The 19,496-nt window shown below is 44.8% G+C and overlaps 1 protein-coding gene across 1 annotated transcript; it reads right to left on the reverse strand.

Annotated features, from left to right (window-relative positions):
- Positions 1-855: 855 nt before the first annotated feature.
- LOC141116712 (SLAM family member 8-like) lies at positions 856-19,488 on the reverse strand (the record flags this gene model as incomplete). Its single annotated transcript, XM_073609103.1, is given in 7 exon segments — positions 856-1,940; positions 7,079-7,189; positions 7,482-7,542; positions 11,173-11,483; positions 11,599-11,925; positions 15,781-16,097; positions 19,390-19,488. Coding segments are annotated over 6 exon segments (1,113 nt in total). The 3' UTR covers positions 856-1,698.
- Positions 19,489-19,496: the final 8 nt, after the last annotated feature.

Consider the following 19,496-nt stretch of genomic DNA (forward strand, 5'->3'; position numbering starts at 1 on the left):
TGCAAAGTGCCATTACCTCCGTATTTATTACAGATACTTATATAACGCCATCAATTTACACAGCGCTTTACACATATACATTGTACATTCACATCAGTCCCTGCCCTCAAGGGGCTTACCATTTAAGGTTCCTAACTCACGTTCATTCCTAGTACGCACACTAGAATCAATTTAGACAGCAGCCAGTTAACCTATCAGCATGTCTTTGGAGTGTGGGAGGAAACCGGAATACCTGGAGAAAACCCACACAAGCACGGGGAGAACATGCAAACTCCAGGCAGGTAGTGCCAGGGTTGGCATTTGAACTGATGAACCTAGTGCTGCAAGGCAAAAATGCTAACCACTAAAGCTGGACCTTGGAGGGTTTGAAGCTTGGCCGCTTCAGCAGGGTCCAGCTGAGATTCAAGCCCTCTATGGGCAGGCTGATGTTATCCAAGTCGATCCATTGATTTACTTGGGTACAACCAGCATGTTGGATTTCTAACATGCGATTATTGCCAATGGCTATAGCTGCTAGCAATAATCACTGTGTTCTCCCAGCAGGGATGGGATTCCCCATCAACATTGACTGTGTTGATGGGGGAATCAAGCATTTTTTTTTCTGCAACCTATGGTTGTAGGAAAGAAAATCACATAATCTATGGCTTGCCTGAGCCACCATGCTGCCCATATTTTATTTAAGAATTCCTAATATCACTTTACAAACTAGTACAGTTTGTAAAAAATTGGTAAAAAAAATAAAATAAATCACAGCCTGATATTTCAATACATCACAGAAATATCTTTTTACCACTGAAATGTTTCTGTGCTGCTCTGTTCTGCCATCTAAAAAGCTGCTTTAAAAAGTGCAAGTTGAAAACCCAACAGAACTATAAGGAGATATCGCCACCTTCTACCTGTTCCTGAACAACTTGACTCCAAAAAAAGTAGTTTGTGGGTTGTGCACACCCTATGACCTAATTTTTTGGGGCCAGTTTCTTTCATCATTCCATGTACCAGAATCCCACTACCTCCAGAGTTGGATCTTTGGGAACTACACCGTCAAGTTTTAGACACAGGTTGCGTGATCCCCATCCGGGCTTCTTGAAACCTCCCAGATGTGAGAATACTCATACCTAATATTATGATCTCAACCAGCCTATCACTGAACTCGTCAAACCCATACCGCACTTACAAGGTTCTCTCCTGGGACTTTTTCTTCATTGTTTTTTTCTCCACCCTTTGGAGCACCTCTTCTATTGACTACCTTTTCTGGACAGATGGGTCAATAATGAGGAAACCAGATAAGTAGGTGTTTCTCTGCACTGGCAGCAAGCTGCAGGGGCAGAGCTCTTGAATTTTGAAAAATAATAGGACTATATAGTCACCATGCAGGATAGTCCTCCAGCCACCTCAGACATATGGTGGTCACCTGCAGAACATTGAATGATAACATGGCATTAAACCCCTATGTCCCGATGTAGAACTCTTGCATCTGTGAATGCCCTGCAGAACTTCTCCGGTTTTCATTTTTGTATTTAAACAAAATAGAAGCAGAAGAGGGTATTTGCAATAAAATTTGCAAAAATCCATTGGTGTTTCTTTTTTTGGTAGATCTGCACACTCCAGATAGAAGTATACACATTTCATGTCTTCCTCTGGTCCCAGATAAAAGTTTTGATGTTTATCCATCCTTTGCCATTTGGCTCCCTCTTCGTGTTATACAATTGTCTCCACTTTATGTGTTACAATCGTCTCAGGACTGAACTGCACCGTCCTCTCTTCAATACTGTCCTGGTCTGTATTATGACCAAGGGTCATTTCTCCATTTTGCTGGGCTGTTGTCTCCTCGTTGTCTTGAAGGCCAGTCAACTCAGGGGAATCATTCTCTTCTTCCAGCTGTAGAAATGTCTCCCCGGTATGAATGTTAGTCCTCTGTCTTCCTTTTACTGGGGTTTTACCTGGAAGAAGACAGAATTAGTATCTTACCATACCAACACCAAGCTGATACTTCTGCAGCATAAGAAACACATTTTATGACAATTTAATGGTTTTTAGTATTAACCTCTAGCAGCAGGGGACTACGTTCCATCCCACAAAGCTTATATCTATGCAACATTGATATTAATTTAACATATGCCCCCAGTAGAGCATGTGGAGGTGCAGTGTGGTGCGGCAACAGTAACTCACACACACTCCAGTTGCAAATAAGAAGAACTTGTAGTCAGAATACAACAATTCACAACAAGCAAGGAGGAAGAATAGCCTGTCTGAGAACACTCACAGGTGAACAGCAGATTGTAGCAGAGCAGATCTCAGCTGAACTGACAGCGTTTGTCTTGAGGGATGGAATGTGGTCTGGCCAGTCTGAGCCCACACGGGGAGGTTTCCGGGAGAAGTGGTGGATCCCTAGTCTTTTCCTACTCATCTGGAACCTTGCCGCTATTAATATCCCTGACAGACAGGTGACCTGTCCCAACACTACTTACACACTAAATGCATGCCAAACTCAGGAGCCAGGGTCTTAAATAGATGGCCGCCAGAGTCACATGGGCTGTCTTCATCCAACTGCAGCGTTGACCATAAAGGAACCATGTTCCACAGAGCTTATTCTCCCTCTGCACTGCCACTGTGTTGATGTCAGTGCAAATAAAAAGTATCACAGACAGCACTCAATTGTTTCAGATGCAAATGCACTAATATGGCTACAATCACCTCAAATATCTACGTACCTAAAACTCAACTGAGGGCCTTGGACTAAGGAAAATGAGGAGCTTTTGTATGCCCTGTTGGTCAAGTTTTCCAGTTTCTGCGAGCATGGATGTAATTTCCCACCTTTTTGGGAGTGTTGCAAGATAGGACCGAGGCCCTGGTATGTGTGTAAGTAATAGTAAGAATAAATAAGATACGATAAGTTACACAGGCTATCACAAGCACGAGACTGCAGGCTTGACTGGCTTACATCAGGTTTGCTCTCCACCCAGAGACTGACCACGTCAATCACCTTGCAGGTGGACAGGCAAACAGGGAGAATGCATCACAGCTAAAACCAGGATGCTGGAATGAGACCAACAGCTGTTGTGGAACAGGAGTCTTACACACTCCTGACAGACCATTTAAAAATATAATTTAAAAAATAAAGGGCTCTAGGGGACAGGACACAGTAATGTGCACTGGGTTTATACATACACTATATTACCAAAATTATTGGGACGCCTGCCTTTACACACACATGAACTTTAATGGCATCCCAGTCTTACTCTGTAGGGTTAATTTTGCCTTGACCCACTCTTTGCAGTTTCAACTCTTCTGGAAAGGCTGTTCACAAGGTTTAGGAGTGTATTTATGGGAATGTTTGACCATTCTTACAGAAGTGCATTTGCGAGGTTAAGCACTGATGTGGACGAGAAGACCTGGCTTGCATTCTCAACTCTAATTCATCCCAAAGGTGTTCTATCGGGTTGAGGTCAGGACAGTTAAGTTCCTCCACCCCAAACTCGCTCATCCATGTCTTTATGGACCTTGCTTTGTGCACTGGTGCACAGTCATGTTAGAACAGGAAAGGGCCATCCCCAAACTGTTTCTACAAAGTTGGGAGCATGAAATTGTCCAAAATGTCTTGGTATGGTGACACCTTCAGAGTTCCCGTCACTGGAACTAAGGGGCCAAGCCCAACCCCTGAAAGACAACCCCACACCATAATCCCTCCTCCACCAAATGATTTGAACCAGTGCACAAAGCAAGGTCCATAGACATGGATGAGCGAGTTTGGGGTGGAGGAACTTGACTGGCCTGCACAGAATCCTGACCTCAACCCGACAGAACTCCTTTGGGATGAATTAGAGCAGAGACTGCGAGCCAGGCCTTCTTGTCCAACATCAGTACCTGACCTCACAAATTTGCTTGTGGAAGAATGGTCAAACATTCCCATAGACACACTCCTAAACCTTGTGGACAGCCTTCCCAGAAGAGTTGAAGCTGTTATAGCTGCAAAAGGGTGGGCCAACTCAATATTGAACCCTATGGACTAAAGCTGGGATGTCATTAAAGTTCATGTGGGTGTAAAGGCAGGTGTCCCAATACTTTTGATAATATAGTGCATGTCATCAGCACACCTACAAGCTTGTTTCAAAGTGCTAAGCTCTTCTTTATCACATACATGATAATGGATCACTGCACTGTCTCAAAACATTGTCTTTTTATGTAATCATGCAATAAAGAGGTGCTTTGAACCTAAAAACAAGCTTGTTAGTGAGCCGGCAGGTATCTAATTCATATTTTACACCATCTTCAGTTGGTGGTTGTTGCAGCGCTCTGTTAACCATATGGCCGATTCCAGCATGGGGTGTGGAAGGAATATACCCCATGCCTAACAATAAGAAGGGGTATGCTAACCTAGGCAGGAGATGTCTTCCTCTTTTCTTCCTACCTTGTTTTGCTAACCCTCCCTATTTGTAATTATAATTTACAGTGGAACCTTCGACTACAAGCATAATCCGTTCCAGGAGAATGCGTGTAATCCAAATCACGCGCATATCAAAGTGAGTTTCCCCATAGAAGTCAATGGAAACAAAGATAATTCATTCCGCAATGACTTCTATTACATCCAATGCCGCATGTGGCCAGAGGTGGGGGGTGCCGGAGAGCCTCGGAAATACTCAGGGACAGCTCGGAATGCCTCGGAAACACTCGGAAACTGAGTATTTCCGAGTATTTCCGAGTCATTCCGAGTACTTCCAAATGGCTCCAAACCTCTCCGAGTGTCCCCGGCGCCCCTGCACCTCTGGCCAAATGCGGTACTTCACACCCCATTAGCTGGAATTCTTCTTGTTTTGCAAGACAACACTCGCAAACCGAGTCAGAATTAAAAAAAAAGTTGCTCGTCTTTCAAAACGCTCGGTTTTGTATAACTATAGCTGTAAATAAACCAAACCCTTATGTTAAGATCCAGTCATTCTTCATTAAAATCAAGCACATTCTACACCACCCAGACATACGAACTACAGCTCATCGAGACGCAGGTTTACCCCAATGGCCACCAAAGCCTGCATTGAAGACAAGTAGAGGTCCTCATTGGAAAGGGTAAATCATATGCTGTAAGGGTTGTAGTGTGGGTCATGGGAGGCGTATGAGAGTCTGTACAGTGACCTAGAAGGGGGTGGCGATGGAGCAGGAGTCTGAGGAGCAAAGGGCAAGAGGGGTGTACCAGTCGGGTGACATTCCTAGACAAATTTGAATAACACTTTTACTCGTGCTCTTACATACAAAATTAATTAGCTGGGGGAATCACTAGCGTACCACACTTCCATTTTAAAGATACGTTTCAAGAAGATTTAAAACAACACCAATGGATACAGTACGTGTATGCATTCAATAAAATGTCTTAAATGTATCCTTAAATGCAAATAGCAAAAATACTTCTTTTCAATATATTATCAGTCTTGATGTGAGGAAGCACTAGGAGCATAGGAGCCAATGTGGTGTGCTGCAGTGCTGGATTGACAGGGAACATGTTGACAGAATGAGAGAAGAGAGAGAGGACCTCATCAGTCTCCTGCCACTCCTTAACTGCCAATTCACAGGCTGAGAACATGGAAGTGAACACCAAAAGCCTCATTGAAGACAAGTACTGTACATATTTTCAATATGGCATTAGCCTTGATGTCAGGGTGGGGCATTACTAGGAACTAATCAGATGTGCTGTGTTGACAAGGAACATGTTGACAGAATGAGAGAGAGGACAGAGAGGACCTCATCAGTCTTCTGCCACTCCTTAACTGCCAAGTCACAGGCCGAGAACATGGAAGTGAACACCAAAAGCCTCATTGAAGACAAGTACTGTACCTATTTTCAATCTGGTATTAGCCTTGATATCAGGGAAGGGGCATTACTAGGAGCCAATCAGGTGTGCTGCAGTGCTGTGTTGACAAGGAACATGTTGACAGAATGAGAGAGGAGAGAGAGGACCTCATCAGTCTCCTGCCACTCCTTAACTGCCAAGTCACAGGCTGAGAACATGGAAGTGAACACCAAAAGCCTCATTGAAGACAAGTACTGTAGCTATTTTGAATCTGGTATCAGCCTTGATATCAGGGAAGGGGCATTACTAGGAGCCAATCAGGTGTGCTGCAGTGCTGTGTTGACAAGGAACATGTTGACAGAATGAAAGAGGAGAGAGAGGACCTCATCAGTCTCCTGCCACTCCTTAACTGCCCAGTCACAGGCTGAGAACATGGAAGTGAACACCAAAAGCCTTTATTGAAGACAAGTACTGTACGTATTTTCAATATGGCATCAGCCTTGATGTCAGGGTGGGGCATTACTAGGAACCAATCAGATGCGCTGTGTTGACAAGGAACATGTTGACAAAATGAGAGAGGAAAGAGAGGACCTCATCAGTCTCCCGCCACTCCTTCACTGTCCAATCACAGACTGGGAGCATGGAAGTGACAACAAAAGCCCCCATTGAGAACAAGTGCTTATTTTCAATATGGTATCAGCTTTGATGTCAGGGTGAGGCAGCACTAGGAGTCAATGAGGTGTGCTGTGGTGCTGTATTGACAAAGACCATGTTGACAGAATGAGACAGAAGAGAAAAGTCCTCATCGGTTTCCTGCCACCCCTTCACTTTCCAATTACACACTGGGAATATGGAAGTGACCACCAAAATCCACCATTGAAGACAAGTGCCTATTTTCAATATGGTATCGGCCTTGATGTCAGGGTGGGGCATTACTAGGAGCCAATCAGGTGTGCTGCAGTGCTGTGCTGACAAGGAACACGCTAACAGAATGAGAGAGGAGAGAGAGGGCCTCATCAGTCCTCTGCTACTCCTTCACTGTCCAATTACAGGATGGAAACAGGGAGGTAACCAAGCTGACTGTGCTGTCTGGTAGGGTTGTGTAAATCAAAAGACTGACTGAACAGAAGAATAAATCCTTTGGCTGGCAAAATACCCCTAAATGTACTCAAATTGTGTATTTAGCTGTTAGCCTGACGTTAATTCTTTGCGAGACCTCAACAGCCATAGTTAATAGGAAAAACATATTTTTCAGCTTTGGTCTACAACAAGAGGTCCCCCCAAATAACATGGACTCACCTGAGGTTCTGCTAAAAAAGTAGACGCAGATCATCGCGGTGGTAAACATGATAATGAGAGCAGCTGCAACAAGTATCACTATTTTACCGTTGTTCGTCTTAAAATCTTGTCCTGTGGAGGAAAGAAGTGTTTAGAAAAATTGCCTTTTTTTTACATACCAGCCAAATTACTCATAATCATTTTTCTAGTGCACTACTTTAAAGAGAACATCAAGGACTCCAAATAATATCTAGGATACTTTGTAAAGAGACCCTGCAAGAAGATAATGGTCATTGGAATAGGTAGTGAGGTTAGTTTCTCCAAGGGTTTCCCAGACACCAAGTAGTACAGTGGGAAAGCTAGTAGTAGTTGGTCATATTCAGCCGGACTAGTTCTCTAACACTGAAGACCTTTTGTAGCTTACCAAACAACTTGTGAAGAAGTGGCTTGGTTAGCTGTGAAACGTCTTCAACAGAAAGCAACGCCTGAAATCTGTGTGCTACACTGGGGTGATCAGACTGTACTTGCACTCTCGTCATTAATGGGGGTTTGGATTAGATTTTGGATCCTGTTCCTTTTCGTGGCTGTTCTTCTCACATAGTGCCTCCTTGCCATTTAGATATTGTGGTGCCCAGCGCTGTTTTCATTCTCCACTGCATCAGAGACATAATATTCTGTCTGTGTCCCTAGTTTCATCTAGATGTCTTTATCATCTTGAGAACGCCCATCTCCTGAAGAAACATCTTTACGAAATGCGTTGAGATACCTGGAACTCCACCACAGCTGTACAGACTGATACCTACCTTGTTATAATCTTTTATTGTATATGTACATGACATACGGATGTAGGGCCTATTCTTAGGTAGATGTATGCATCCTATGTAGAATGAAGCTATGGTTGAGCCCACACAAAACTTTTGGGTTTCTGTATACTGTTTTTTTTGACATCTTGAAGTTGTTTTTTTAATTATTGACCTTTATGTTTTAACATAACCAGCTGGTGCTCTGGTTGAGTCAAATATAATAAACTTTGGGTTTTATGTAACTATGGAGTAGAGATGGTCAATTTGTCTTGTGTCTTGTGTTTACCACCCCATTAGGGTTGGAAGTTTTGGTCTTTTATATATATTTTCGTTATGTGGTAAACAATAGCTCCTAGTTTCTCCCTGGCAATATAGTTTGAGAGAACAAGGCCAGTTGAATGTGACTGACCACTACTGGCTATACTATCAATTCCTGACTCGACTATGCAAATTCCCTCTACCTAGGATTTCCCAAATATCAAATTTCATGTCTACAAATCATCCAGAACACAGCAGCCAGACTGGTAACTGGAAAAAAAAAACCCCTAGGAATCAATCACCCCGTCCCTGAGGACCCTCCATTGGCTAGCCGTGAACATTTACATTTAGGACCCTCTGCCTCACTCACAAATGTATACAAGGAAAAGCCCTGCAATACCTCTGTGCCAAAATACAGCACTGCACCCCAGGTCGCCCCCTTCGGTCAACTAACCAGAACCTCCTCCACATCACCAAGGCCCGTTATAAATTAAAAAGGCGAACAAAGGTTTGCAGTCCAAGGACCACGGCTATGGAACGCTCTACCCACGGACATCCGCTTGGAAGAAAACCATCTGGACTTCAGGAAGAAGCTCAAGACTCATCTGTTCTGAAGACCCAGATGGACACTGGTGGCAAAAGCACCTTGAGGCGATTTAGTTTGCATATGTAGCTCTATATAAGATATTCATTCACTCATTATACTATGACCCAGGGAAATGAGAACCTTCACAGACATATAGTGGGAAAGGGATGGAACCTCTGTCAGGTATATGGCTAATGGTGTCCTTAATGGGGAGAGCTAGAAACATTTCTTTCTTGAAGAACTGACTTTTGTTCAGACATCAGTGAAAAAGCATCACCAAACAATGTTTTGAGATCACCCAAGTACACCCAGTACATTGATAAAGGAGCCATCCCTTCCCTTGAGAAAGAGGCCCTGCATCCCCCTGAAACATTGGTTAGTGACACTTTTTAACACAAGTCTGAAGAAAGGGTGGAAAATTCTAAAGACTTAAAAAAATAAAGGGTACCATCTCTCAAGTCCCGTACAAACACCCTGAAACTTAGGCCTCTTTCACACTGGGGCGGTTTGCAGGCGTTATTGCCCTATAAATACCGCCTGCAAACCGCCCCTAAACAGCCTCCGCTGTTTGTTCAGTGTGAAAGCCCGAGGGCTTTCACACTGAAGTGGTGCGCTGGCAGGAGAAGAAAAAATCTCCTGCGAGCCGCATCTTTGGAGCGGTGAAGGAGCGGTGTATTCACCGCTCCTTCACCGCTCCTTCCCATTGAAATCAATGGGACAGCGCGGCTATACTGCGGTAATACCGCGGCTATAGCCGCGCTGTACAAGGGGTTTTAACCCTTTTTCGGCCGCCAGCAGGGGGTTAAAACCGCACCGCTAGCGGCCGAATACCGCGGTAAAACAGCGCTAAAAATAGCGCTGTTTTACCACCGACGCCCCCTACCGCCCCAGTGTGAAAGGGGCCTTATGGGTGTTTGTCTGTGTGGTGTGCGTCTGAATCTCTTTGTCCATTGGGGAAATTCTGCCTCACTTCCTGCCTTGAAGATTACTAAGATAGGAATTAAGAAAGAATATCTTTAAAGGGGAAATAAATTCTACTGGAAGATTTCCCCTCACATCTTGTTCCAGTAACAAAAACATTCAGTATTTCCTATTACATCCCAGTGATGAAGGTCAATAGAAAAAGATCAAGGGGCACAAATGGCAAGAGAAACTTGACAGGGATTCTAATCTTCCTCTACTTTAGTGATCTCCAAAGCTGGCCGAATGTGGCCCTTTGCTTGCCTTTATCAGACCCTTGGGACACTGATCTTTACATTGATATGAGGTACTATTCTTCCCACTGCCATAATTGCAGATGCACTATTCCACCCACTGACACCAATGATGGTGCACTATTCCTCCCACTGATACCAATGATGGGGCACTATTCCTCCCACTGGCACCAATTATGAGGCACTATTCCCCCCACTGATAACAATGATGGGGCACTATTCTTCCCACTGACACCAATGATGGGACACTATTCCCCCCACTGATACCAATGATGGGGCACTATTCCTCCCACTGACACCAATGATGGGGCACTATTCCTCCAACTGACACCAATAATGGGACACTATTCCTCCCACTGACACCAATGATGGGACACTATTCCGCCCACTGATACCAATGGTGGGACACTATTCCTCCCACTGACACCAATGATGGGGCACTATTCTTCCCACTGACACCAATGATGGGGCACTATTCCTCCCACTGACACCAATGATGGGGCACTATCCCTCCCACAGGCACCAATGATGGGGCACTATCCCTCCCACTGACACAAATGATGGGGCACTATTCCTCCCGCTGTTACCAATAATGAGGTACTATTTATCCCACTGATACCAACAATGAGGCACTATTCTTCCCGCTAGCACCAATGGTGGGGCACTGGTCCTCCCATTGACACCAATGATGGGGCACTATTCCTCCCACTGGTACCAATTATGAGGCACTATTCCTCCCACTGATACCAATAATGGGGCACTATCCCTCCCACTGACACAAATGATGGGGCACTATTCCTCCCATTGGTACCAATAATGAGGTACTATTTATCCCACTTATACCAACAATGGGGCACTATTCTTCCCGCTGGCACCAATGGTGGGGCATTAGTCCTCCCATTGACACCAATGATGGGGCAACATTCCTCCCACTGGTACCAATTATGAGGCACTATTCCTCCCATTGACACCAATGATGGGGCACTATTCCACCCACTGATATCTGTGATGGGGCACTATTCCTCCACCTGCTGGGCACAAGAGTTATGTATTTATTTTTAAAACCACTGACCACCAAGCCTGAGATACAGTCTATTCCAACTAAAGTTGGGGTATTTTCTACTTCTACTGGCCACAGTCCAGTCTGAATGACAGTAAATTGGCCCTTTGTTTAGAAAGTTTGGAGACCCTTGATCTACTCAATCAAAAACTAATTTAAAAAAAGGCTCTGGCTATAAATATACTTTAAAATACAAATTCATTGGGCTTGCCTGGTTCAGTTACACAGCTTGTCCATGGGATTACAGATGTATTTTCTTGGCTGACAGGGTTGGTTACAACACAGGTAAAGGAGACATCTTGATGAGTTGAGTTCAAAGTCATCCTAAGCAGGCGTTTCTCATCATAAAGCCTGTAAGTCTCATGTAATGAACCCTCTTGTCCAGTGTCAACTATCCAGCTATAGGTTACATTATTCCCCGTAGTCACGTTGCAGCTGAGAAATAGGGCGCAATCTTGGCCTTGTCTTGACACAAAGACTTGGACCTCTGGCTTGGCTGCCACTTCTAGGAATGATGAAATGTTGATATTTGTAAACTGTGCATTAATATTATAAATTACTTGTGTTTTGAACTTTATAATACATAATAGTTATGAGGTATAAATCTACTGAGCACCTACCGTAGACACTGAGGTAAAATCGATGAAGTTGCATGTGTCCCTGAGTATCCACCATTTGGCAAGTGAACATCCCAGTGTCCCTCAAATCTAGCCCCAATATTTCCAAAGTGAAGTTCTGGAGAAGTTTGACTCTGCCGTGGAAACAAGATTGATACGTTGTGTCCAAGGATCCTCGGGAAAAAGAGGCCACTAAATGATCTATAGGAGACAAGTGCCTCCAGAAGACTTCCCTGGGGTTAAATCCTGAAGGAACCAATGGTAACAGAAAGACAGATCCACCTTGTATTCCAGTAATGTGAGTGAGTTCTTCAGCATCACAAAGCCTACCTGTAAAAAGAACACATAATACTATTGCACCCATTACATGTTAAAGTGGACCTTTTAGCAACTTTCACGAGTCTGTATGCATAAACTCTAAAAATATACAGCAAGATTAATCTTTTTTTTCCAAAAAGCTTTAGCAGCATTAAAAAGTCATCATTGGCCTTCAGTCCAGTGCCTAGGCTGAGATGATGTCATCAGTCTGCTGCAGGCAGGATGAAGCATTTCCTCAGTCCCCTCTCCCCCAGTGATCAGACTGTACATTGCAACTTTGTAGCAAGTCCCAAGGTGAGAGGCTGCAGCAGGGGCCGATCTGCATTAAATGTATGTACGGCCAAGAACTGCACTGCATTATCCAAAATCGTACCACAAAAAAAAAAAAAGAGATGCTGATTGCATTCCATTAGAGTGGAAGTTTGGATGACGAGCACACATTTTTGTTGTTCTGAATACCAACAGCATGGAGGTCAAACCACAGTCACCTAAGGTGCCACATTGTGGTCACCCAGACCACTAAAGTCTTTACATAAAAGGATTATCTCCTATCTCCTTGATTCCTGTTTTACAGGGAATTTACCACAAAGTATGAAAGCTTTGTGAGAAGCCTTTGAGGGAAGCTGACCCTCAAGGCTGTTTACTAGTCTAGGGTTTAGTATGCAACCCAGGAGACTGAAGATGACTGCTTCCACTGGAGGCTTCTCACACATCAATTTTGCTTTGTAGCCTGATGTCCTCTAAATAAAGGCCACAGGGTATTTTTTTACCAAGGATGCAGCTTAAATAATTATGACATTAAACTGGAAGAAGATTTTGTTTAAATTTTCACATCCTAACTTGCTTGCGGTTCCATATTTTGGTGACTGTTTCATATATGCCTTGGTAAATGGTCCCTCTAGTGGTCACCTCCATATCAGGGAATGGGAGACCCCCCTCATGCTTAGGGCTGGGTTCACACTGGAGAACACAGAGACGCACAGAAGGAGTCCTGTGCATCTCCAATCACCATTTTAGGTCCCATTTTAGACCAAATTTTTGGGCTGAATTCGGACCTGAAACCGACCAAGAGATGCACAGGACTCCTGTGGAATTCACAACAGAGCTGCTGTGGAGATGTGTGAACCAGCTCCATAGAGAGCTGGTCACAATCTCCCGCTATGTGAATTGGATGCAGGGAAAAACCCGCATCCAATTCGCAATAGGGTGAACCCAGCCTAAAGGAGAAGTTTGGACTTTGAAAGAAAACAAACATACATACTAACCTCTATGCTGAAGCTGTCCCGTGTCTGCTCTTCTTGGAGTGTCTTTGGATTGTGGAAGGAATCCGGAGTACTTAGCGGAAACACTCAGAACACAGGGAGAACATTCAAACTCCATGCAAGTAGTGTACTGACCAGGATGTGAACCAAGGACCCCAGTGCTACGGGGCAGAGAGAGAGAAAGAGAGAGAGGAGGAGAAGAGGGAGAGGGAAAGAAAGGAAGAGAGAAAGAGAGAGGGAGGGAGAGAGGGAGAGAAAGGAGGAGCGAGAGAGAGAGGGAGGGAAATAAAGCAGAGAGGGAGAGAGAGAAAGGAAGAAGGGGGGAGAGATGGGGGAATAAAGGAGAGAGAGAAACAAAGAAGGAGAGAGAGGGGGGAAGAAAGGAGGAGAAAGAGAAAGGAAGAGAGGGAAAGAAAGAAGAAGGAGGGAAAGAATGGAGGAGCGAGGGAGAAATGGAAATAAATGAGAAAAAGGGGGAAAGAAAAGAGGGGAGAGAGGGGGAAAGAAAAGAGGGGCAAGAGAGAGAGGAAGAGAGGGAAAGAAAAGAGAGAGGGGGGAGGGAAAGAAAGGAGGAGCGAGAGAGAGAAAGAAAGGAGGAGCCTAGATGGAGAGGAAGAAAGGGAAAGAAAGGAGAGAGGGAGAGGGAAAGAAAGGAGGGAGAGAGAGATGGAGAGAGGGCAAGAAAGAAGGAACGAGAGAGGGAGAGAGAGAGAGAGAGAGAGAGAGAGAGAGAGAGAGAGAGAGAGAGGGAAAGAAATGAGGAGAAGGAGATAGTGAAAGAAAGGAGGGGCAGGAGAGAGAGAAAGGTGGGGGGGGGAAAGGAGGAGTGAGAGAGAGAGAGGGAGAAAGGGAAAGTAAGGAGGAGGGGGAGAAAGAGAGAGAGGGAGAGGTGGGGGGGAAGAAAGGAGGAGTGAGAGAGAGAGAGAGAGAGAGAGAGAGAGAAAGGAGGAGCGAGGAAGAGAGGGAAAGAGGGAAAGAAAGGAGGAGTGAGATGGAGAGGGAGAAAGGGAAAGAAAGGAGGAGAGAGGGAGAGAGGGAAAGAGGGAAAGAAAGGAGGAGCGAGATGGAGAGGGAGAAAGGGAAAGAAAGGAGGAGAGAGGGAGAGAGGGAAAGAGGGAAAGAAAGGAGGAGCGAGGGAAAGAAAAGAGGAGAGAAGGAGAGAGGGCAAGAAAGAAGAAACGAAAGAGAGGGAGAAAGAGAGATGGGGGGGAGGGGTAGAAAGGTGAAACAGAGAGATGGAGAGAGGGAAAGAAATGAGGAGAAGGCGATAGTGAAAGAAAGGAGGGGCAGGAGAGAGAGAGAGGTGGGGGGGGGAGAAAGGAGGAGTGAGAGAGAGAGAGGGAGAAAGGGAAAGTAAGGAGGAGGGGGAGAAAGAGAGAGAGAGAGGTGGGGGGGAAGAAAGGAGGAGAGAGAGAGAGAGAGAGAGAGAGAGAGAGAGAAAGAAAGGAGGAGCGAGGGAGAGAGGGAAAGAGGGAAAGGAGGAGTGAGATGGAGAGGGAGAAAGGGAAAGATAGAAGGAGAGAGGGAGAGAGGGAAAGATAGGAGGAGAGAGGGAGAGAGGGAAAGATAGGAGGAGAGAGGGAGAGAGGGAAAGAGGGAAAGAAAGGAGGAGCGAGATGGAGAGGGAGAAAGGGAAAGAAAGGAGGAGAGAGGGAGAGCGGGAAAGAGGGAAAGAAAGGAGGAGCGAGATGGAGAGGGAGAAAGGGAAAGAAAGGAGGAGAGAGGGAGAGCGGGAAAGAGGGAAAGAAAGGAGGAGCGAGATGGAGAGGGAGAAAGGGAAAGAAAGGAGGAGAGAGGGAGAGCGGGAAAGAGGGAAAGAAAGGAGGAGCGAGATGGAGAGGGAGAAAGGGAAAGAAAGGAGGAGAGAGGGAGAGAGAAGGAGAGAGGGAAAAAAAGGAGGAGGGAGGGAAAGAAAAGAGGAGAGAAGGAGAGAGGGCAAGAAAGAAGAAATGAAAGAGAGGGAGAGAGAGAGATGGGGGGGAGGGGTAGAAAGGTGAAATAGAGAGATGGAGAGAGGGAAAGAAATGAGGAGAAGGCGATAGTGAAAGAAAGGAGGGGCAGGAGAGAGAGAGAGAGAGGGAAAGAGAGAGAGAGAGAGGGGGAAAGAAAGGAGGAGTGAGAGAGAGAGAGAGAGAAAGGAGTGAGAGGGTGTTCATATTGTGGTACATTGTGATGAGGTAACATTATCTTGTGCAGTAACGTGGAACATATTCCACTTCCTTTAGGGACAATACAGCACACCAAAATGCACACAATGAATGACACCACAATAGGACATATGATGCTTTTCTGTGCCTTGCAGTAGAATGCACACAATTGTATGTTACCGGAATGTCTGTCTAAATGGCCCTTATAATTGGTGTCTTACTTCTTGTAGATTTTGATGCTGGTCTCTGTCCATATATTTGACCATATTGGACAGCATTGTTAAACAGAAAGAAAAGCCAAACATCCCCAAGTAGATATATATATATATATATTTAAAAAGTTCACATCTTTCCAAAACATTAACCACATTATTTACAATAAACTGTTAATCTCAGTATAAATAAAACAAGTATCAGGTGTATATGCCCTGTAAAGTGGAGAATTCCCCGGCTCCTACCTGTGAGTGTCAGCAGTAGAAGGGTCGGGAGGATCTGGCACGTTGCTCCCACCACCCTCATTCTCCTGGACGGAGGAGCGCTGGTTTTCGGTCTGTTCTGACTCGTCTGTGGTCTGTAATGAAATCCCCTTGTGATCAAGAAGAGAAATTTGTACACAGAGAATCCAAACTTCCCCTGATCTCCCTTCTCATGACCAATGGGGACATTTCTTCTGGAAAGGGGAACTCCATTTGTGGTCGGTGATGCAAGAACTCCTGAGCTCTGACATGTCTGCAGAAATTCTTCACTTCTCAAACTTCCACAGCTCTGATATTTTCTGTAATTTAAAGGGACACCGTAAGTAAAATGTTCACAGACATGATGGGCGTAAATGAAGACGTTCTCGTACGTTGAGGCGCGTTCAAGACGGTTCTGAAGTGTTAAACGTTGTCTTGTATTGTGTTCACGCTCAATCAGGTCCACTATGTGTATGTGTCAAAGTTACTTGATACAATGTAGAGTTGTTGCCCTTGCGCCCAGACATGTGCAGTTCATTTCGTTCCAAAACGAAATTCGGATGAGTTATCAGTTTTTGGAAATTTCGGATGTATCAAAATTTTCGAATTACAATAGTACCGAATTTAAACGAATGTGAAAAAATGAAGAAAAAAATTTGGACAAAATTCGAATCGATTCGAAAAGTTTTCGAATTTCCAAAGAGAATAAAATAGAATAGTAGATAAAGGAATAGAATAGAAAAAAAATAGAATAGAATAGAAAAGAATCGTTTTCAAATTCGAAAAGTTTTCGGCTGGTTTTCCAATTTCCAAAGAGAATAAGATAGAAAAGAAAATAACTAGAAAGAAAATTGAATAGAATAGAAGAGATTATAACAGAAAATAAAAGAACAGAATATAATACTTGGAACGTAGCACAGTCTATTTGCCTTCAGAAAAAAAATGCCATTAAGGCTAACAGCTACTGGGGCCCCTTAGAAAAAAAATGGCGGAGGTTTAATTCTGCTTTAACCCTTAGAGTGCAGGGGGGGGGGTACTGCATACCTTCCAACTGTCTCTGATTACGAGGGACTGTCAAGGATTTCGAGGGATTGTTCTTGATTTTGAGGGGCTGTCTCTGATTTCGAGGGATTGTCCCTGTTTTCGAGGGACAGTCCCTGAATTTGAGGGACAGTCTCTGATTTCAAGGGATTGTCCCTGATTTTGAGGGACTATCCCTGATTTCGAGGAAATGTTTTGGATTTCGAGGGATTGTCCCAGATTTTGAGGGACTGTCCCTGATTTCGTGGGACTGGCTCTGATTTTGAGGGACTGTCCCTGATTTTGAGGGACTGTCCCTGATTTCACGGGACTGTATGTGATTACGGGGGACTGTATGTGATTACGGGGGACTGTCTTGGATTTCGAGGGATTGTCCCTGATTTTGAGGGACTGTCCCTGATTTCGAGGGATTGTTTCCGATTTCGAGGGATTCCCCTGATTTTGAGGGACTGTCCCTGATTTCGAGGGACTGTTTCTGATTTCGAGGGATTCCCCTGATTTTGAGGGACTGTCCCTGATTTTGAAGGACTGTTTTGGATTTTGAGGGATTGTCCCAGATTTTGAGGGACTGTCCCTTATTTCGTAGGACTGTCTCTGATTTTGAGGGACTGTCTCTGATTTCGAGGGACTGTCCCTGATTTTGCGGGACTGTATCTGATTACAGGGTACTGTCTCGGATTTTGAGGGATTGTTCCTGATTTTGAGGGACTGTCTCTCATTACGAGGGACTGTTTCAGATTTTGAGGGACTGTTTCAGATTTCGAGGGACTGTTTCAGATTTTGAGGGATTTCCCTGATTTTGAGGGACTGTCCCTGATTTTAAAGGACTGTCCCTGATTTTGAGGGGCTGTCTCTGATTACGAGGGACTGTCTCGGATTTTGAGGGATTGTCCCTGATTTCGAGGGACTCTTTCGGATTTCGAGGGACTGTCTCTGATTACGAGGGACTGTTTCAGATTTCGTGGGATTGTTCCTGATTTTGATGGACTGTCCCTGATTTTGAGCCACTGTCTCTGATTTCGAGGGACAGTCCCTGATTTCGAGGGACTGTCTCTGATTTCGAGGGATTGTCCCAGATTTTGAGGGACTGTCCCAGATTTCGTGGGACTGGCTCTGATTTTGAGGGACTGTCCCCGATTTTGAGGGACTGTCTCTGATTTCGAGGGACTGTCCCTGATTTCACAGGACTGTATGTGATTACGTTGGACTGTCTCGGATTTTGAGGGATTTCCCAGATTTTGAGGGACTGTCCCTGATTTCGTAGGACTGTCTCTGATTTTGAGGGACTGTCTCTGATTTCGAGGGACTGTCCCTGATTTTGCGGGACTGTCCCTGCTTTTGCGGGACTGTATCTGATTACGGGGTACTGTCTCGGATTTTGAGGGATTGTTCCTGATTTTGAGGGACTGTCTCTGATTACGAGGGACTGTTTCAGATTTCGAGGGACTGTTTCAGATTTCGAGGGACTGTTTCAGATTTCGAGGGGACTGTTTCAGATTTCGAGGGACTGTTCGGATTTCGAGGGACTGTTTTGGATTTCGAGGGATTTCCCTGATTTTGAGGGACTGTCCCTGATTTTGAAGGACTGTCTCTGATTATGAGGGACCATCTCCGATTTAGAGGGATTGTCCCTAATTTTGAGGGACTGTTTCGGATTTCGAGGGATTGTCCCTGATTTCGAGGGACTGTCCCTGATTTCGAGGGACTGTCCCTGATTTCGAGGGACTGTCCTGATTTCGAGGGACTGTCCCTGATTTCGAGGGACTGTCTCTGATTACGAGGGACTGTTTCGGATTTCGAGAGATTGTCTTTGATTTTGAGGGACTGTCCCTGATTTCGAGGGACTATTTCGGATTACGAGGGACTGTTTCGGATTTCGAGGATTGTCTTTGATTTTGAGGGACTGGCTCTGATTTTGAGGGAGTGTCTCTGATTTCGAGGGACTGTCCCTGATTTGGAACAAAGTCCCTCTGTCCCTCCTCATATATCCCTCATTATGATCTGATCTATATAGTTGTATATAAATGTACTTTTTATCTTTCAAAAAATGTTTCCGGGTGCTAAACCTTTCATCCAAATTATAAATTGCTACATTTGTAACTTCCAAAAGCCAATATAAAGGAATAGTAGTGATAAAAAAAGCACTTGTGGGTTTAACTAATCATTTTTTTTTTTACAATTCTCCTTTAAGGGGGCGTGGCAGGGGGTGTGTCCTATGCCTGCATACTTTTTCTCATAGGTGTCCCTCATTCCCTGTCTCAGAAAGTTGGGAGGTGTGCTGAAAGGGTAGATTGTGTCTAATTCTCAGAGTCCCACTTTAATATCGGGGGGGGGGGTGATTTACTAGAACTGGAGAGTACAACATCTGGTGCCGCTGTGGGTGGGAGCCAATCAGCTTGTTTCAATTAAGCTCCGGCAATAAAACCTGGAAGCTGATTGGCTCCCATGCACGGCTGCACCAGATGTTCCACTCTCCAGTTTTAGTAAATCATCCCCCTTTGTGTCCAAGCAAAAGATCCTTCAAGATAAATTTATTATCCCTATGTGTGTGCCCCCCCCTGTATGACTTACCTGGGGCCCCTCAGTTGCTGAGTGTAGGAACAAGTTTCATCCCGAGAACTTCGTCTGATCCGTCACCTCCAGCCCCCGATCTGTGAATGTGACCCGTTAACAGAACC

Source organism: Aquarana catesbeiana, linkage group LG13 (assembly GCF_042186555.1).
Source record: "Aquarana catesbeiana isolate 2022-GZ linkage group LG13, ASM4218655v1, whole genome shotgun sequence".
NCBI classification, from domain to species: Eukaryota; Metazoa; Chordata; class Amphibia; order Anura; family Ranidae; genus Aquarana; species Aquarana catesbeiana.